Below are 21,825 nucleotides of genomic sequence, written 5' to 3' on the forward strand. Positions count from 1 at the left end.
CTTCCCTCGCTCCCTCCCCGCGCGCTCCGAGGCCCGCCCCGCCGCGGACCGCGTCTCGGCACCTCGATCTTCTCGCCGATGCAGGTCGCCATGTTTCCGGGCCCGGCCGGCGCTCCCGGGAAGAGCTCGCTCCGCGCAGCCCCTTCGAGGTAGCGCTCCAAGCAGCCAGCCGGTCTTGGTGCCCATCGGGCTCTGCTCCTTAGGCCGCCGCTCCCGGCGACACCACCAGAGCCACCGAAAGGTCTGCTCCACGCCTTGCGAGGCCTGGGCGGTGCCTCTGCGCTACCATTTTGAAAAACTCCCGCCGGTTGCCCGCCTCGCAAGCTGGCGGTGACGTAACGAGGCCGGCGGCTGCCGAGAGGCTGCGCCCGGGACGCGCATGCGCGTCAGGCCCCCGAGGCGGCCCCGGCGTCAGGGGCTCCAGCCTGGGAGCGGCGGCCTGCGCTTGGGGTAGCGGCGTGCGCGTCCCACGCTGGGAGAGCCCGCTGCAAGGCGCGGAAAACGGGAGCCGTGGAGAGGGACACTTGTAGCCGTAGGTTACCTACTGCACAGTCTGAGAAACTACTTCCAGTTCCAAAAAAGATGTGAGATTACACTAGGAGCTGCAAGTGTAGCTCAGTGGTAGTGCTTGCCTGGTGTGCACGCGGTCTGGGTTTCTCTTCGCACCACCATTAAAACAAAACAAAGGAAAAACTTTTAAAATACAGATATCTAGACTATGCTGAAAGAACACAGGAGAAAGAAAAACTTGCTGCAGCGAAGAGCGGTTACACCTCTGGCTCATTCCGTAGTTTTTCTTAACTAGTTGTGGTGTTTTAAGAAAACAACACCTGTAGCCCCAAAATAAGGACTATCCCTTAAAGGAAAAAAAGTAGTTTATTTGAGCCAGTGTGAGTAATTAGGTCTGGGAGTACAAATTAAAGTTGCCATTAAAAGCATGAGAAAAAAGTAAGGCCATTTATAAGCAAGAACAAAGGTAATGGATGGGTTGGTACCTTGGTGTGGCATCCCACTGGCCGGCTAAGACAGAGGTGGGAAAACCTGACCATGGGATGAGACAGTGTCTCGCTGCACTCTTAGGGGACGATTGGTCAAGTCACAGATGTTCTTTTACCTCAGTGTCCTGGGGATGTTAGGTCACATGCAAGAGATCAGAAAACCTTTGTTTTCTAAAGCTCCTATGTAGCCCTTCTCGAATTATTTCCCAACCTGCCTGCATTTTAATCTTTTAAGAATTTAGAAGTAGTTTCTTCAGAAATGTCTAATTTCACACTCCATTCTTAATTTTAATAAACTGTTAAGTATTATGTGATTTGCATAGATAAGGCGTGTAACCCATGTTATGTATGGATCAAGAGGACTCTAAGGTGGGGATGATGCACTTTTTGTAGATGAGATCATTGTAATTTTTTGGGAAGGATATATAATAGATCCAGTGCATACACTTAGATCTTTTTCTAAGTTGAAACCTGTTTTCTTCTACATTAATGGATACATCAAGTTTATGTATGTTTGTCTACATGTAAGCTGTTTTTAAAAAGTCTGTTCAGAGAAAAATAAAAATTTCCACTTCAGTTCAGGGAATCTTTCCTTAAAGATTACATATTATAATGCTTGATCAGTTCTCAGTTTGGTCCCAGATCCCAATCTTCCAATTACATTTGCTTTTGCTGTTGATTTATTGAATCATTCTAGAATACATTTCATACATATTTCCTTTCACTCCTTATTTCAAAGTGTGAATTTCTTTTATTTTTTATTTTAAAGAGAAAAAATAAAATATTCAAAACAAGATAATAGGAGGGTAACAATGGTTAATACATTGTGTATTGTTATCTTTAGAGTACAAGATATATGCATTTAATTGTCCAACCAATAATAGCACAAACCTTTCTTTTCAATGAAGTTAGTAGTACAACTATCTTAACTACCTTGTGTGTGTATATATATATATATAGGTAGATAGATAGATAGAGATATTGTTTTTGCTTTTTCTTTCCTTTTGTCCTTTCCCCATCCGTTTCTCTTTCCTTTTGAAGTTTCTTCCCATTTTACAATATCTATTGTACATTTTGGATCTTATTTATACTCTTTCAGCTTCTCACACTAGGAAGACAATATGATACCTGCCCATGTGCATCTGGTTTATTTCACTTTTGAGTATGGTCTTGAGTTACATCCATTTACCTATAAAAGTCTCCAGTTTATCCTTCTTTATGGCTAAGTAGTACTCCATTATATAAAAAGAGCACATCATTTTTATCCATTCCTTGATTGATGGGCATTTGGGTTGTTTCCAAGATCTAGCTATTACAAATTGTGCTGCTATAAACATGGGTGTGCATATATCACTGTGGTACAGTGTTATTAATTCTTCTGGGAAGATACAAAGGAGGGGATAGCTAGGTCAAATGGAAACTCCAATCCTAGTTTTTTGAGGAATCTCCACACTGATTTCCACAGAGGTTCAAAGTGTGAATTTCTTAAGAATGAAGATATAGTCTTATAAAAGAGTATCAAGATCAAAATAAAGATGTGTGTAACACTGATAAAATAGCATTTAATGTTTCAAATTCCCATACTTGAGTTGTTCCCACAATGTCATTTCTACTACAGTATTTCCACCTTCTAGTACAGGTATAGTATGCAATCCTATATTGTATTTAGTTGCCACATCTTTTTAGTCTCCTTTAATATGGAAGAATTCCTCACCATTTGTTTTTTATGACACTGAGATTTTTTTTAAAGAATATCGAGTATTTCATTCACTCATTTATTCCAACATTAATGAGGCATAATTAACCCAAAATTACAGATTTTTAAGTTTTACAAAGTGAAAATTTGATATACATTGTGTAATGACTGCCACAAAGTAACTCAACCATTACCATACTTAGTTTCCATTTCTGTGTGTGTGTGTGTGTGTGTGTGTGTGTGTGTATGCAGGTCAATTACTTTATAGAATGCTCCCTAATTTGGATTTATCTGATATTGCCTGGTGATTAGATTCAGGTTATTCCTGCCTAATTGTAATATTATAATCAATTTGGTCCTGTGGTATTTCTGCACCAATTTTTTTTTTTTTTCTACAGAAGGTTTTATTTTCTTTTGGTCCAAGATTTGAGAGGGGGCTCCAGAGAGGTGAAAAAGCTGCCTAGTGGCTGGAGGGAGAGGGTTAAGGCCGAAGCCCTGATGCCAGGTGATGCGGGAGCCCCTGAAAGGATGCTGAGCTCCATGGTCTCCTAGTCATGCATAAGGGTGAGCCTTTCAGAGAGGAGCCCGCCCAGCCCGGCCTGGGGGCCTGCCACCCTTGGAGGGTGGTGAGGGTGTCACCTATCTTATTGGTGAGCTTCACCTCCTCATGTAGGAAGTGTTTCTCCAGGAAATCACAGCCGGGGGGTCTGTCTTGGCAGAGCCCAAGGCATGAAGATCCAGAGGCGCTTGGTTCGGGTTCTTCTCCAGGGTCTGGGCAGCTTCCACGGCATCCAGGGTTTTACCCTACTCGTCTTCAGAAGGTTTTTTTTTTTTTTTTTTTTTTGGTTTTTTTTCTCCGGTACCAGGAACCGAACTCACAACCTTGAGCTTGCCAGGCAGCTGCTTTGCCGCTGAGCTAAATCCCCAGCCCCCGTCTTCAGAAGGTTTGCATCTTCAGGAGACACTTGGCACTCTTGCGTTTCTCCTTGGCCAGCTTTCAGAAGAACTGGCCCATGCCCGCCACAGTGACGCAGTCACGGTCAAAGGAGTAACCCGGAAAGAAGTCGGTGTAGGAGGCCCACAAGTGCAGGTTCACCAAGCGGGTGACCATAGCCTCCACCTGGGTGGAATAATTCCGAGGACTCTGAGCAGTCAGGCCTGGTCAGCAATAAGGAGATACCCACAAAAGAGCGGTGCTGACTGGTCCTGGAAGGAGGAGATGGGCGAGAACATGGTCCTGAAATTTGTAACTGGAAGGTGGATGGAAGAAGAAAGAGGGAGTCTCTGGGTCTGTTCCATCCAAACACTTCTAAAGCAAGAGACAGATCCCCCCTCTGGATGCGCCACTCATTTCTGCATCAATATTGCACTGTCTTAACTTCAGTCGTCTAATAGCATTTTACAAATCTTGATATGGAACAGTCAGTCCTCTAATCTTATTTTTCCTCAAAATGCCTCAGCAGTTCTTGGCCTTTTGCATTTTAATATAAATATTAGCTTGCAATTGTCAAAAAGACATCTATTGAGAATTTGAGGGTATTTACATTGAAGTAAATTATAATGGTATTTTATCTATAAATCAGTTTAGGGAGAATTGTCATTTACAGTGTGATGTCTCTGAATCTTTGAATCTTTGAACACAGTATTTGTCTTTATTTAGATCTACTTTAACATCTCTGTAATACTGTATAATTTAAAAAAAATTTTTTGGGGAGTACTGGAGTATGGGAATACTCAACCTGGGTGCCTTCACACTGAACTACACTCCCAAGCCCTTTTTATTTTGAGGGAGGGTCTTGCTAAGTTGCCCAAGCTTGAATTTGCAGTCCTCCTGTCTCAGCTTCCCATAGTGCTGGGATTATAGATGTGTGCCAGATTCAGATCTTATATTCAAACCTCGATGAATGGGAAGAGATGTGTCCAATTTCTTTCCTTTTTTCTTTTTTGGTGGATATCCACCTTTCCCTACATCAGATTGAAGAGGCTGTCCTTTCTCCATTGTGTGTTCTTAGTACTTTTGTCAAAAGTCAGTTGATGTCTGGGTGTAGTGGTGCATGCTTGTAATCCTAGCACTGGCGAGGCTGAGTCAAGAGGATTGCCACAAGTTCAAAGCCAGCCTGGGCTACATAGTAAGTTTAAGGCAAGCCTAAATTACAGAGTGAGACCCTATCTCAAAAAAAAGATCAATTGACTATAAATGCATGGATTTGTCCTTGGGCTCTTTATTATGTTCCATTGGTCTATATGTGTGCTTTTGTGCTAATACTATGCTGTTTTGATTATTATAGCTTTCTAGTATATTTTGGAATCAGTAATGTTATGCCTCCAGCTTTGTTGTTTTTCCTTAAGATTGCTTTGGCTATTCATGTTAATTTGTAGTGCTATACAAACTTCAGGATTGTTTTTTTTTCTATTTTTTGTGAAAAATGCCATTGGAATTTTGACAGAAATTACATTGAATGGATTCTTGAATCTATGGATTCTTTTAGGTAGTATAGACATTTAAAAGAGTCTTTCAATCCATGAACGTAGGATATCTTTCCATTTATTTGTACCTTCCTCAATTTCTTTCATCACTGTTTTCTACTCTTCAGTGTACAAATCTTTACCCTTTCATTAAATGTTTGGTAGAACTCATCTGTGCAGCCACTGGAACTGGCATTTGAGTATTTATTCAATCTCTTTATTCATTATTAATCTTTTCACATTTTCTATTCATGATTGTCTTGGTAAATTGTTCCTAGCAATTCATTTCATCTAGACTGTCCAATCTTTGGCATGAAACTGTTTATAACACTCTCTTACTACTCTTTGCATTTCTGTGGTACCATTCATAATGTCTCTTTAATTTCTGATTTTATTTATAGCCATGCTAAATAATGCAAAAAAAAAAAATTAACACGAAGAAAATGTTCTGACATGTGTGAGGTCAGATAATTTCATCATTGTGTGAATATCATAGGATGCACTTATCCAAACCTAGATGGTTTGGGTTAGTCATTAGACTTGGCATTTTAATGCATTCAAGAGATACAGTAGCCAGGCATAGTGGTGTACAACTATAATCCCAGCACTTGGAAGACTGAGAGAGGAGGATCTCTGTGATTTCAAGGCCACCCTGAGCTACATAATGAGCTCAAGACCAGCTGAATTATGTAGTGAAACTGTGTCTCAAAAGAAGAGAGACCAAAGTAAACATTGGATATGTAAGGCTGCTTCCAAGAAACAACACATACTGTTTTACAATAGAACTTTTTTATTAGTTGTATACTACACAATAATGATAAAAAGTAAATTCATAACATTATTATCAAGTATTATGTACTATATAATTATATGTGCTCTATGTCATGGTTTTGATCTAGGGTGACTTCCAAGAGCCTCATGTGTGGAGCTGGAGGTTTGGGAAGATGACTGGATCATGGCAGTATCATACTCATCAGCTGAATGTATCATTAGGCAGTGGGGCTTGGTCAAAAGAGGCCGGAAAGGGTGAATCCCCCACCCCAGCTCCTCCCTCCTCTCTGCTTTCTGGCTACTCTGATGTGAGTCCCTTTCCTCCTCTGGCAGGCTTTCCCCACCTTGTTTCTGTGTTTGAATCTACCAAGCACGGACTGAAACTTCTGTAACTGAGCCGGCATGAACTTCTTCTCCTTTCAGTTGTGGGTGCTGGGTATTTTGCTCCAGAGGTGGAAAAGTAAATAAGACACTGTGCTTTCCTGAGAACCGGCCATGTAGCAGGTTTGCTTACATCAACATCACCACAAACACATAGTAAGTTGCACTGCCACATCATGACAACTACCAGGTCAGTGGTGATTGGAATTTTTCAGCTCCTTTATAAACTTTGTATGTATGTGGTTTGGTGTTGACTGAAATGTCGTTATGTAGTACGTGACTATATTTAAGACTATATGAAGGTTTGTCAATTTTGTTTCTTAAAAAAAAATCTAAAATCTATCTCAGTGTAGTTGATCTTTCCTATTTTCTGTCTTATTTCATTCACTTCTGCCCTGGTCTTTTTTCTTTCCTTCTAGTAATTTAGTACTTATATTTTTCTTCTTTTCCTGACTCCTTGAGGTATAACATTGGCTGTTTATTACTATAAACTTTATTGTTAGAACAGTTTTCCTTCATACTATAAGTTTTGGTATATTGTATTTTCATTTTCATTTGTCTCAAGACATTTTAAAATTATTTTTGATTTTTTTGATTCATTAGTTCATGAAACTTAATTACCACATTTTACCTATTTATTTATTGGTAGCTACCTAGCATGATCTCATATTTTAGCTGTCGTGAAGGGTGCTGCAGTAACTATGGGCACATTGCTTTGGTATGCTTTTGTTCCTTTGCGTGTATTCCCTGGAATGGGGTAGCTGTTATGGTTGTTCTGTTTTGGGAGGACCCTGCTTACTGATTTCCATTGTAGCTGGATTAATTCCTACTAATTTAAGTCCTACCAACAGTGTAAGAGTTCCTTTTTCTCCATATGTTCATGGGCATTTGTTATTTTTTGTTTGTTTTTGATAGTAACCCATCCAAACTGCAGTGAGATGATAGCTCACTGGAGTTCTGATTTGCATTTTGCTGGTGGCTAGTCACAAGCATTTTTTCACATATTTATTGGTCATTTCTAATTCTTTTTTTGAGAAATGTCTGTTCTGATCATTATTTTTAATTGGGTTGCTTGTTATTTATTGAGTTTTTATATATTCTAGTTATTAACCTGCTATCAAATGAATAGCTGGCGAAAATCTCCCATTTTGTAGGTTGTCTCTTCAGTCCTCCCTACCTTATTGATAGAAGCTTGGTCTGTTTGCGGTGCTAAGGATTGAACCCAGTCTTCACACTGAGACACAGTCCCAGCCTTTAAAAGGTATTTTTATTTAGAGATAGGGTCTGTCTAAGTCAGGCAATCTATATTTAATTTACTCATGGCTTTTATTATGAAGGGATTTTGAATTTTATCAAATGCTTTTGCTGGATCTCTTGAGATGATCAAGTGGTTTTTAATTTTCATTCTGTTGCTGTAATGTATTACACTCCATGATTTGTGTACGTTGAACCATCTTTGCATCCCTGGGATAATATCAGCTTGGTTGTGGTATATAAACTTTTTTTATGCGTCGTTGAATTTAATGTGCCAGTACTTTGTGAGGATTTTTACATATATGTTCATCAGGGATATTGGTCTATAGATTATGCGTGTGTCCTTGTTAAGTTTTAGGAATAGAGCAGTGCAGGATTTATGGAAATTTTTTTTACTTTTTAGTTTTATGGAAGAGTTTAGAAAGACCAAGCAGTGATTCTTTAAGTTTGGTAAAATTCAACAGTGAAGCCATCTGGATCTGGGTTTTTCTTTTTTTGGGAGTTTTTATTACTGATTGAATTTCATTGCATGCTATTGGTTTATTCAGGCTTTTTATGTCCTTTTGGTTCAGTTTGGTTAGGTCAAGTGTCTTAAGAAGCTTGTCCAATTCTTCCAGATTTTCTAATTTAACATATAATTTTTTCAAAATAATCCCTAATAATCATTTATATTTTTGTGGTTTTAGTTATGATAGCTTCCTTTTCAACTCTTAATTTTACTTATTGGGGTTTTCTCTTTTTTCTTGTTTAACTAAAGGTTGTTAATTTTGTTTCTTTTCAGATAATCAACTCATTGATCTTTGATATAATATTTAATCAATTTTTTTTGCTGTTTTTTTCTGTTTCTTATGTTCCTTCTACAAATTTTGGTTACTTTGTGCTTTTGTTATGTCCTTGAAATAATAATTTGAAAAAAAATTAATGTAGCCACTCATTTCTATAAATTTCTTCCTTGGTATTGTTTTTGCTTTCTATTTTCACTGGTTTCAAGAAATTTTAAAAATTCTCTCTGACTTCCTCAGTGATATTTAAGTCTGTTATTTAGTCTCCATGTAGTTGTATAATCTCTAAATTTTTTTCATTGTTTATTTCTGGCTTTATTTTGTTATGACCAGAGTGGAAATAGGAGATAATTTCAAGTGTTTTGAATGTCTTCTAACTTGTTTTGTGGCCTGGTATGTGGTCTGTTTTAGAGAAAGTTCTATGTGCTGATGAAAAGAATGTGTATCCTGCTGATAGAATGCTCTATAAATGTCTGTTACATTCTTCTGATTTATACTCGTTTAATTCTGACGTTTCTTTGTTGGTTTTTGTTTAGGTGATCTGTGAATTGATGAGTGAAATATTGAAATATCCCACTATTACTGTAATTGAATCTATCCCTCTCCTTAAGTCTAATAGTGCTTGTTTTATAAAATTGGGTGCTTTAGCATTAGGTACATATAGATTTATAATTGTTATATCTTTTTGACTTGATTTATTGATTATTTAGTGACTTTTTGTCTCTTATTCCAGTTTTTTGTTTTTCCATCTTTTGTTTTTACTTGTGAAGTGAGTTTCTTATGGGCAGAAAATTGTGTGTTGTTTTTATCCATTCAGCTTGTCTCTAGGTTTTAAGTGGAGAATTTACTGTTTATGCTCAAGGTTATTATAGAAACATAGAAACTTATTGCTGTCATTTTGTTGATTTTCACCTGTTTTGAGTATTCTTTCTTCCTCTTTTTATATTTGGTTTTGTGGTTTAATATATTGATAACTTTTTATTTTTTGTCTATTTCTCTTTTTTGTGTCTATTCTTCTAGTGTGACTTTATACTCTCACTTGCTACTATGTGGGGTTACCTTTCTTTCACTTCTGGATATAGAACTTTCTATGCTTTTTTTGTGAGGCTGTTTTGGTGGTAATGAATTCCCTCATATTTTGCCTATTTTGGAACATCTTTATTGTTTCTCAAAGATTGTGTTGCTGGATATAGTAATCATGCTTGCTATTTTCTTTTAGGATCTGGAATATATCATTCCATCCCCTCCTGCCCTGTAAGGTTTCTGCTGATAAATCTGCTATTAATCTAATGAAACTGTCCTTAAATGTGACATGGCTCTTTGTTCTTGAAAATCTCAAGTTTTTCTTTCTCTTGTACTTTTACAGTTGACTATGCCATGGTAATGATTTTTATGGTCATGTCTGGTAGGTTAGATTTCTCTACCACTTTTACAAGGTCATCTTTTCTGTGTCTTTCTCCTGAAAATATGTGGTGGCAAGTAAATTTATTATGTAGCCTTAGGTTTATCTTTAGCTGGGCACTGTAGTCTCCTTGTAGCTTCTTTATCTGTGATTAGTGAGTCTGGGCACAACGTATATCTCGTCAGAGACAGGAACACCCGCTGTCTGAGTCACACAAGAGTGGGACACTAGCTACTCAGGTAGGTGTGCAGACAGCAGTGTGTGGGATTACTCACTGTGTGGTTTCTCTTACAATGGGAATAGTGGCCAGATGTTCAAGTCTCAATGTAAGAACACAAGAAATTTTTAACAAGTACTATGGCATTTCCAAAACATCATAACTCTCTAGCTATAGATTTCAAAGAAAGTAAAATGGATGTAATGCTTGAAATCAACTAGAAGAAAAAATAAAAAAGACCATAAAAAGCTCAATGGGGCCGGGGATATGGCTCAGTGGCACAGCGCCTGCCTGAAAAGCACAAGGTCCTGAGTTTGATTCCCGGGACCACACACACACACAAAAAAAAGCTCAATGAGGCTGGGCATGGTGGTGCACACCTATAACCCCAGCACTCAAGAAGCTGAGGCAGGAAATGCTTGCTGTTGACACTTGCTGTTACTAGTAAGGCCCTCTGGCACTCGCAGCTGCAGCAGTGGTGGGGGGCCCGAAGCACTTTTGGTGCAGAGCCAAAGACTTTAGGAGGAGAGGTGGTAGCAGAATCAACCCATAGGACCCCCTTCTGTGGGACTCATACGGTCCTGACAGCAGTGCATCACCAGGTAAGTGTAGTAACAACACAAGCTCTAGTGTTCCCTTTTGCCATGACTGTGGGAGTGCCTGTCCTGTTCAGGAGCAGGACCTACTCCCTCTTCCAGCCCTTCCCCTACCACCAGCTGTGTACACTCGGACTGGGTGATGGTTGGAGCTTTTAGGAGTCAGACACAATTTCTCTGAGGGTCTCTTTCAGCTGCGCACAACCCAGGAAAGTGTGACAATTGGGGCTTCCTCCCCACCCGACTCCTTGAACTTTCTAGGAGCAATATGATGGTTCCTCCTGCACTCTGGATGGAAAACACTTAGGGAAATTGGTAAGGCATACTTGGGTTTTTCTGTGAGGTTGTTCCCAGAGTCTGTTGGCTCGTCTGACTGCAAACTGAGGGGGAAACCTGCTGTGAATGTGTCCAGCACCATCCAGTTGGCAGCCTGGATGAACTAAAGGCAGAAGGAAGCACGCCGGCACAGGCTGTCTTCTCCCTCTGCTTCCCGGCCACCACCCGGGGACTAGCTTTCCCCGCTGTGCCCCTCCGCTCCGCCTCTCCACAGGCCCGAGGTGATGGAGCTGGTAGACGGCAGACTGAAGCCTCTGAAACTATGGGCCAAAGGTAAGTATTTTTTCGTTAACTCAGGTAAACAAAGGGGTATTTTTTCAGTGATGAAAAGCAAAAGGCAGCAGCTGCCAAAACCAAGTAAAATTCCTCTTGGGGCCTCCTTTGGTTGTGTGCACCCAGGTAGGGGCACCACATGGAAGTCCCCGCCCAGAAGCAGGCGGCCATGGCACATGGCGGAGCCTGGTGAAAGCTTCTCTCCAGACCCCTTGGGCTGGGTCCCACCTGAGCAAAGAGGCACTGCTGTGGGCCGCCTCAGCCTGCACTCCGGGTGGGAGGCAGAACTCAGGGATCCCTTCCTCGCCCTGGCAAAGCAGGCACCTGTGCCGGCATGGAGGATGTACTGCTACTGAGAACCATGTGGGCAACCACCTTCATTCTGGGCACCAAGCAAATCCATACAAAGATGGCTCTGCCCCTGGCTCCACAGGGCAAGTTCTTGATAGCGTCCTCCTGGGTCCCTCCACGTCACAACAGCTGTCCCCGCCAGTGCAGGGCACACAGTGGGTTAGAATATAAGGCCCTCTGCTGGCCAAGTTGGGTTCATAATGCCACCCACTGAGCCACTACAGTAGAATCTCTGTAGGGTACCAGAGATTAGGAATATGCAGACTTTTTGGTTCTTCTCCTTAAACAGTCCAAATTCAGGTAATAGCTTCTTTCTCAAGATGGTTTCTGGCTGTAGCCCCTTGGGGGCTCCCTGGGGGATGGCTTGAGATCCCGTTCCAAAGTCAGGCTTGTAAGATTCCCCATCACTCACCTAAGCGGACTGCAAGCGCGAGGACAGTACCATGCCAGCGGGATTTGCTGGGGCCCACTCTTACTTTCACCCTGGGTGGAGTCTCTCCTCCCTACTGTAGCAGATGCTAAGATATTCTGCACCTTTTACTGTACTTTTGACCCAGGTCTCTGAATCTTACAAGGTTCCCAGTCTCTGGGTTTTTTTTTTTTTTTTTTTGAGACAGGGTCTCGCTGTGCAGTTCAGGCTGGCCTTGAGCTCACTTTGTAGCCCAGGCTGGTCTTGAACTCACAACGATCCTCCTGCCTCAGGCTCCTGAGTGCTGAGATTACAGGTGTGTGCCACGATGGCCATCTCCCAGTCTGTTTTGATCAATTATTTCAAAATGTAGGCAGAGATCTGCTACTCTTGTTCTTCCTTTTTGTGGGTTCTGGGCACTTCTACTCAGCCATCTTGAAAATTCCAAGTTCGTTCGTTTGCGCATTCGTTTGTTCATTCATTCATTCATTCAACGACAGGGACTGTCCTTGAACTCAGTATGTAGCCTAGGCTGCCCTCGAACTTTGGCAATCTTCCTGCCTCAGCCTTGCAAGTGCTGGGATTATAGGCATGTTCCACCATGCTCAGCCTAAGTGCATTTTTTAATATAAAAAACTGGCAGGTTTGTTTCATTTTCTTGTCTTATGAAATGCTTTTTATTTCCCATGTATTGTTTCTCTTTTCTGGTCATATTTTGGTATGATCATTATGATTAGTTCATTTTCCTGATCAACTTACAAATTACATACTCTTTTCTTTTAATTAAGATTATCTTAGACAGTAGTCCTCATTATATGAACACCTATGGGACAACAAAATGTCAGTGTATCAGGTATCAACAAAATAAAAATTATAATTCTATATAAGGTTTTGATTTCCTCACTGTTTAGACATTTGTATTAATGGCAGAAAAGCAATGTTACGCAATGTAAATTTTCTGGGGTTTCAGCATGACTCATAGCTGTGACAGCAAACTGTCCTGGCATCATTACAATTTAAAAAAGAATGTTGGTTTCACTTAATGTTTTTGATAGTTGTTTGTGGAGGCACACAACTATAATCTCTGCACAAGGGAGGCCACGGCAGGAGGATCACAAGTTCAAGGCCATCCTGACTACATAGTGAGACCCTGTCTCAAAAAAAAAAGTTTTTTGATGAAGCCAGGAGAAGTATTAATCTTGATCCTTGAGGATATGTATACATTTAAAGCCCCATCCTGAGGCTCTGAGGGAAACTTACAATAGGCTGTTTTCCTGCCTGCTAATACAACATCCCTTCCGCAGTCTGTGTGCGGACCAATGAGTAATTTTGACTTTCAAGTGTTAGGAACGAGGAGGTGGTTTCTTGAGATGCACTCTTCCTGGTGATGCTGTGAACATTGATGAAATGACAGCAAAAGATTCAGAATAGCATCTAAAGGTAAAAGCTATGGCAGGGTTTGAGAAGATTGCACCTAATTTTGAAAGTTGTACTCTTGATAAAATGATATCATACAGTATCACGTTACAAACAAATCTTTTTGTGAGTCAATTAATGCAGCAAACTTCTTTGTCTTATTTTGGGAAACTACCATAATCACCCCAAAGTTCAGCAGTCGCCACCTTGGTCGGTCAGCAGCCATCGGGATTGAGGCAAAACCCTTTACCAGCAAGAAGGTGGCAACTTCCTGAAGGTTCCTATGATGGTTAGGAACTTTTTTTAGAAATAGTATTTTTAGTTAAGGTAATGCTACCGAATAGTTTTAATACATTGCACTACAGTATAAAAATAACTTTTATATGCCTTGGGAAAACAGAAAATCATATGACTTATTATAATACTTTATTGTGCTGGTCTAGAATTGAATCACAAAAAAGTAAATTTGTTCCTCATGTCATCTTCCCTGGTTTGTGATCAAGAGTTTATGGTAAAAATTGGGAAGCGTTGTTAAGTATTCTCTCATATCTAAAATATTTGTTAAAAGAATTTATTTCTAGAATATTGTGCTATGCTCTGAATGTGTTTTGAGCTTCAAATGCAGTGTGCTGGAGTTGGAAGGGGGTGGAACCTTTAAGAGGTGGGGCCTTATGGGAGGTCTTTGGGGCACTGGGGACCCTGCATTTACCAGAGATTGATCTATTTCTTCAGAGGGTTTTCCTAAACCTGAGCTTGCCCCACCCAGCTCTCCTGCGCTTTTTGCCAGTGTTCCTGCCATTGCTATGTCACGCAGCCAGGAGGGCCTACATCGGAACTAAGCCACAGCAGGTGCCATGCTCCTGAACTTACAAAACTGTAAGCTAAATAAACCTCTTTTCTCTCTTAAGTTAGTCTGTTGCAGGTAACTAACTAATACAGCATGGTATATTCTTAGTGAGTAGATTTTTTGACTCAAAGTAAATTTCTTTAATGCTTATGTTTGTTTTCCCTGATTAACTTTTGTTACAAGCTTGGTTGTTTTTAAAAAAAAATTTTTCTTTTTTTTTTTTTTTTTTTTGAGACAGGGTCTCACTATGCAGTTCAGGCTGGCCTTGAACTTGCAACGATCCTCCTGCCTCAGCCTCCCAAGTACTGGGACTACAGGCATTCGCCACCACACCTGGCCTGCTTTCAAAATTTTAAAAAATATTTATGGGCCAGGGATATAGCTCAGTGGCACAGCACCTGCCTGGAAAGTGCAAGGTCATGAGTTTGATTCCCCATACCAAAAAAAAAAAAAAAAAGAATTACAGTATTGTCTAAGATATCTATACTAATAAAGCATGTGTATAAAACAAATAAAAAAAGGAAAACTATCATGTAGACTTCAGACAAGAGTATTAGAAATTGTATGAAGATACTCAAGTGCCAGATCTGTTTCAACTAAAAGAATTACAGTAACGTCAAATCGTACTGAAAATTAGAGACTATATCCAATCAAATGACAGTACTTTAAACATACTTGAGCTATATCCCTGGCCCATAAATATTTTTTACAATTTTGAAAACAGGCCAGGTGTGGTGGTGAATGCCTGTAGTCCCATACAAGATAGTTTTTTTATTTTTATCTTTTTATTTTTTATTTTTTTTTTAAAGTTAAAAAAAATTATTTATGTTTTTTGAGACAGAGTCTCACTATATAGTTCAGGCAGGCCTTGAACTCATTATGTGGCCCAAGCTCGCCCGGAACCTGTGGCGATCCTCCTCGCCTCAGCCTCAAGAGCTGAGATTACCAGCATGTGTCACTATACCTGGAAAGTTTAAAAAAATTACCAGATAGAGGTTTTTATTTTATTGATCTTTTATCCCATTATCAATTTCTGCTACATTATTTTCTTTTGCTTTCTATTTACATCTTTACTTGGATAGTATTAAGTCTTCAAATCTTCACTGTAAGTATATACATTAGAGTATATACATTTCTAAGTGTATCAGCTTCTTCTATTAATAATTAGACATCTAGCTCCATTTATTTAAAAATTATTAGTCTGTTATTAGGTAGTAGGCATTCTCGTAATTGCTTGGGAATGAAGATGAAAGCCCCTGCCCTTATGGAGCTTGTATTCTAGTGGGAAGAGACAGGCACTTTGCAATTATAATTAACATACAAGTTACATTATACTTACATGTACACATGTAAGAAAAATTGCAATAGGAATTAGTACACTCAGCAGGGACTGGAATTCAAGGGGTACATTTGCAATTTCAAGTATGTTCAAAGTACTGTCATTTGATTGGATACAGTCTCTAATTTTCAGTACGATTTGACATTACTATAATTCTTTTAAGTTGAAACATGGATATGGCATTTGTTTTGAGTATCTTCATACAATTTCTAATACTCTTGTCGGAAGTCTGCATGATAGTTTTTGGTATTGAGAGTTGCTCTGTTTACCTATACCAATTTCTGTAAATATTAGAAAAGTTCACTGCAGTCTATTAGCTCCAGCTTTAAAAATTTTGTTCCAGTCTTTTGTGTATTACCTTCTGCTAATGAGCACTACTCTTATGGGCCTTATCTTTTCATTACCAACTGCTTTATATATTTGAGACTATTGTTTCAGAGTTGTTATATTCCTGGTCAACTTTTCCAATTATTGTTAGGAAAGCATACTTATAAATTTATTTTTTATTTTTAAACTGACACATATTTATGGGATACAATACATTTACCAAGACTTGTTTTTACCTTTAAATCAATTATATCTATTGTTTCATATCTTTTAATAAGCATTTCCTTTTATTCTATGACATCCTTTATATATTTTTTTTAAAATTAATTTTTTATTTTAGGTACCAGGAATCGAACTCAGGACACCGTGTGCTTGCCAGGCAGGTGCTGTGCTGCTGAGCTATATCCCCAGCACATCATTATATTTACACCTCTTTGTAAAACCACAGAAACACTGCCTTTAAACTGACAAGTTTATGGTACGTACTGTAATTACTAATATTTAGATTGCTTACTTTTGTACAACTTGTATGTTTCCTTTCTCTTCTGCCTCTGGCTCGATTTTATTGTAGATAATGTCTCTCCTGTTTATTATTAGTTTAGCCTGATCCTTGTTATCTCTAAAACCAATACACAAATCCTTTCATGTTCTACTGCTTTTTCACCAATGAAGTTAAGCAGGCAGTCAAATAATTGTGGAAAAGTGATGTCGTGGATATAGCTGCCTTCATACTACCTTCTGATACGTGTGGGCTGTGTGAAACATATCAAGCCTATTTCTCTTCTTTAAAAAGGGGAAAATTGAGGGTAAAGTATTGTGAGATACACACAATCAACAGGTATTCTCTCCTCACCACTTTCTTCTTTAATCACTAGGAATACAGGGTTTTTCAAACAAGAAAAGCCTCCTATCAAGAGTGGTTGAATAGGAGTGAACTACCAATTGTTCAGGTGTCTAGACTGTAGAAACATTTATTTGTATTACATTGGAAGTTTAAAGTATTTGTGGCAACGTTTTTCTAAATTGAGGATGTATATCCTTTACTTTTTTCTACATCCTTTAAATGTCTACAAGTTATTAGACTCCGGGAAGATTAAACACTACACGCTCTAATCTATACCAGGGAACCTCAATCATGTCCTTATCCCAACATGTTAAGCTATCTGTCAAGAACAGTAATTATTAAAAGTGAGGAGCTGTTATCAGAATCGTCGGGGAAAGGAGTTTTCTATGTCTATTGAGATTATCAAGTCAGTGAAATTCAGTATGTAAAAATTAAGCCTTAGGGGTCCAAAACTCATGGTTCAAAAAGCAGGTAGATATATGTATTTATTATAATTACATGACTTCTTGACAATGTGCACTGCCATCCAGAAGTGAAACTGCATTTATCAATTGCTATTTGTTCACTAGTGAGAAATACAATTTACAAACGTTGGAAATGTTTTGTATACTTTGATACTGCCATATGAGAACATTCTTCTAGACATATTTGTGAATCATAATTGTATGCCAAAAACTGTATTCTTACAACATTACCACCTTTAGCATCACAAACTATTCTCATGTCCATTCATTGAAGGTAAGGTCTACCACATGTAAAACTGTTATTTTTATAGACATCACATTTGATTACAATTTTCTGTATTGTTTTGAAACAAATTGAGAAATCAAATGTAGAGTTCTCTCAAAAAAGAAGAAAAAAAGGAATAAAGAGCTAACAAGAACTAAAGTATTAAACTAAACTTACAGTAATGACTGGAGTTACTTACTATGTACATAAATTCTTGTAACAATGGTTGGAGAAAAGAAAAAAAATGGCCTGGATACAATACTATGACCACTAAACAAATTAATAATTTCATTAAAAAATTGCTTCTACAATTACAGTATTAAATAGCAATGGCTTCTTCCTACCAAATATAAAAGATAACCACTTTTAATTTCTCTTTTCCAAGATTAAGTCATAAAAGTTGACTTAGAAAAATACACTTTTAAAATTTCCTTTACCTAGATTTCCATTTCTAATTACATTTTTAAAAATTTTTAATCTTTTTAAGTTTTTTTTGAGACAAGGTCTCGCTATGCAGTTCAGGCTGGCCTTGAGCTCACTTTGTAGCCCAGGCTTGTTTCAAACTCACAACAATCCTCCTGCCTCAGCCTCCCAAGTGCTGGGATTACAGGCATGTGCCACCACACCTGGCTCTAATTAATTTTAACTTGTAAGTGGGTTCATATGATTTTAAGAGTATTCTAATTAAAGTCTTAGGATGATGACAATAAATGTATATGTATAATCAGAGATTAGCAAAGATTTGAAGGAGTCTAACCTTAACAATTTGGCCTTTCTGACCCAGTTATTTTGTCATACTGATATCTGGATTTAAAAAGAGAGATGTTGATTATTTGATGGCAACACTCACAAAATAGACTTTTTTGGTCTACAACTAAGTATTGCAGAACTATATAAAATTCTAAGGTTAGAATATGAAGAATCTACTCTGTGCCACTATTAAATGTTGGAGCTGAGGATTTAGCTCAGTGGTGCAGGGTCTGCCTGGCAAGTCTGAGGTCCTGAGTTCAATTCTTGAAAAAAAAATTGGGAGACATTACATAAATTTATAATATGGCTTGTCAAATGTGAATTAAGAGCTAAACATTCTTCACAGTAACACTGTTAAAAGAAACAAAGGCACTAAAATTAACTATGTGATAAGATATAAATATCTTGAAAGTAACGATCTAAAGGATAATCCAAAATAAAGTGTAATATACTTAAGAAAAATAGTGAATCTAATCAGTGGTGGCAAACCTTTTAGAGACTGAGTGCCAAACTGCAACTCAAAACCCACCCAAAACCCATTATTTATTGTAAAGTGCCAACACTGCCATTGAACCTGAATACTGAGATTTTAGTTTAGAAAAAACAACTCTACATTAACAACTTTTTTTTTTTTGGTACTTGGAATCGAACTCATGACCTTGCACTTGCCAGGCAGGCACTGTGCCACTGAGCTACATCCCCAGCCCCTACATTAACAACTTTTGTCTTAAAAGAAAATAACACACATCCCATATGTAGGTTCACCGGCACTGGTTTAGAACGAGGTAAGAGAATAAAGAGAGCAAGAACCATCTATGGCTCATGATCTTATAGGATACGTAATTTTATGTTAATACCTTTCCTTAATGATCACCCTTGTGACTTAGGGCGTAAGAGTAAATTATATTCTAAAGCAAAGACCATACTATCTAGATTTTTTGTTGTTCTTGTGGCTTTTAGCTGATAGACTGAACCAAATGTTTATGTTCAATTATTAGCTTTATTTCTTTGATTTGCAAGCTGTGTCTTTTGATATATTTTGAGAATATATTTAACAGTTTGCAGAATACAAAAGAGCTATTAAGATCTATGATGACTGGCCACTTCCACTTACATTTTCTTCTTCTAAGAAGCAGTTGGTTTTTGGCATTCTTGTAAGTCCAAAGGCTCCTTTATTGTTTCAAATAAACACCTATGAACGTATCCCCTTATCCCCTTTATATAGGCATTTGGCAGCATTATAAAGCCAAAGCTGTCTTGTTAGTAAACTTGAATATCTGCAAGAGTATTAATTTCAGCGCATTTTAAATTAGAGATGTGATAAGTCGCTAAAGCTTTTTGTCTGCTTGTTTTGGTCAAGGGTATTGGTCTTTGATCTGCATTACATTTTTGTTTACAAAAGAAAATCACATATGAGAATTATTTTAGAATCCTACTTTACATCAAACCTTGATGAAAAGCAAAACAAACAAACAAACAAACAAAAGTTTAAACTTTTGTTCAAAAAGTGTTATCATGGGCCAGGGATGTAGCTCAGCAGCACAGTGCCTGCCTGGCAAGTGTGAGGCTAAAAAAATTCCTACTACCAAAGAAAAAAAAAGGTGTTATCTTCTGAAATTTATCAGCTTCTTTAAGATAATTTAGTTTGCTAAATAGACTGATTGTTATAGAATATACTATATCATCTTTCCCTGACACTTACTGAATGCTAATATTGAATTTTACTGACCTTATAGGATGGGTAATTTTAAATTATTAATACATTTCCTTAATGAGCACCCTGTGACTTAGGGTGTAAGAGTAAATTATATTTCATAGCAAAGAGTATACTATCTAGACCATACTATCTATTAATTTTAACAGTAAGGATTGAACCCAAGGCCTTCACATTGGGTTATGTATCTTGCCCTTTTCATTTTGAAATGGGTTACCTAGGTGGGTAACTTAGCCTCTTGCCTCATCGTCTCAGAAAGCCAGGATCACAGGCCAGGTGGAGACCACCATACCTACCTGTTTTGTTTTGGAGATGGTCTCACTGTGTAGCTCAGATTGGCCCTGAACTCTCTATGTAACCCAGGTTGGCCTGCAACTAGTGATCCTCCTTCCTCGGTCTCTCACGTGCTGGCCCACACTTGGCTCATATGTCACTTGAGAGGTCTTCAGCAGTCAACTTTATTTAATCAGTGCTCTAAGACTTCAAATCTCTACTGATATATCACTATAATGAACTTTGTCATTTACTTTATAAAATTATCACCAAAATAAATTCTGCTTTAATTCAAAGCCTTTGAAGCTTATCTATATCATAACATTTACTTTAAAAATAAGTTTTCTTGTAAAATTCACAAATTTGAGAAAAACAGAAGTTAATTTTTTTTTGACATTTAAGAATCAATTCTAAATTTTAAAAAATTGAACCCAGGCTTTCCTATGTGGTAGGCAAGTTAAGTGCTCTACCACTGAGTTATGCCCCCAGCCCTGTATGTATAATTAGTGCAAAGGCTTTACTTGTAGTGGACTACCAAGTACTATTTAAAATAAAATAGAAAATCCTAAAATGAAAGGCTTATCCTTACATTTCAAATTAATGAAATGAGAGGTATGATTATATCTATTTAAGGTCAAACAGCTAGTTTGATCACTATAGTCAATATCTATTACCTTTAAACAAGGATAATTTTTCAGAAGTTATAGATATGCTAATTGTGGTAAAATTGGTTTGAAACTGTTATTATTTGAGGTCCAGAATTCATTTTAAAGATCCCTATCTAAATTGCTTTTCTCCTTGCTCAAAAAAAAAGGGAAAGATTCCTAACTAGGAAACAATCCTAAATATGCTAAAACTCACTCCTATCCACTTAAAGGTCTACGAAGTCTCTGCTTCTCCCCTTTTGTTCTTAGTAAACTTTTTATTACTATTTTAAAATGGAGATTTTCTGTTCTCCTAATAGCTAAACCTTTACTGTGTTGTTCTAAAGTTCTTTATGTTTTAAAATTTTAATTAATTTATTTACTAATTTTTGAGACAAGGCCTTGCTATGTAGTTCAGGCTGGGCTTGAACTCACTACATAGCCCAGGACAGGTTTGAACCTCCAGCAATCCTCCTGCCTCAGTCTCTCAAGTGCTGGGACTACAGGCATGCACCACCATGCTGGTTTATTCTAGTTCATTAAAAAGAATTCTTTATAATGGTAAGGAATTAAAATATCAAGTTTCTTTAGGAAACTTGATATTAAAAGAAATTAAAATATCAAGTTATATTATTTAACAGTCTTTATTTTATAATCAGCACAACTGGCTATCAATAATTATACTTTTCCAGAGTCAAGCTGTACAAGACATTATTATCTGATTAAAACACAAAACTAAAATAAACTTTTTTGTCCTGTATCAGTGATGTAGAACCTTTTAAAGCTTTCAGTGAAAACAAACAGCCCACTGTTGCATGTGTACCATAAGTGAGGTTCTCCACCCTTGTCCTATATACTTAATTTCTGCATACTATATGACAGTGCTCTGTTTTGTTAAGCATCTTTTAAAATCACTCTAAAATAGCAACTTTTTATTTTGAAACATCTTTAACTTTTGAACTAGTATTGCATATATCAATGCAGATTAAAACTGGACTCAATCATTTTGT

At 37.9% G+C, this 21,825-nt stretch overlaps 1 protein-coding gene and 1 pseudogene across 1 annotated transcript in view; both read right to left on the minus strand.

Annotated features, from left to right (window-relative positions):
* Window positions 1-362, minus strand: part of Plk4 (polo-like kinase 4) — an 18,302-nt gene extending 17,940 nt beyond the window's left edge. The window contains exon 1 of the mRNA XM_005386739.2: window positions 63-362. Within this exon, the coding sequence (XP_005386796.1) occupies window positions 63-92 (30 nt within the window). The 5' untranslated portion in view covers window positions 93-362. The remainder of the gene's footprint in view (window positions 1-62) is intronic.
* Window positions 363-3,242: 2,880 nt separating this feature from the next.
* On the minus strand, window positions 3,243-10,981 carry LOC102016181 (annotated as a pseudogene).
* Between the last annotated feature and the right edge of the window lie 10,844 nt (window positions 10,982-21,825).

The sequence above is a fragment of the Chinchilla lanigera genome, unplaced genomic scaffold (assembly GCF_000276665.1).
Source record: "Chinchilla lanigera isolate Chin_1 unplaced genomic scaffold, ChiLan1.0 scaffold00027, whole genome shotgun sequence".
Lineage (NCBI taxonomy): Eukaryota > Metazoa > Chordata > Mammalia > Rodentia > Chinchillidae > Chinchilla > Chinchilla lanigera.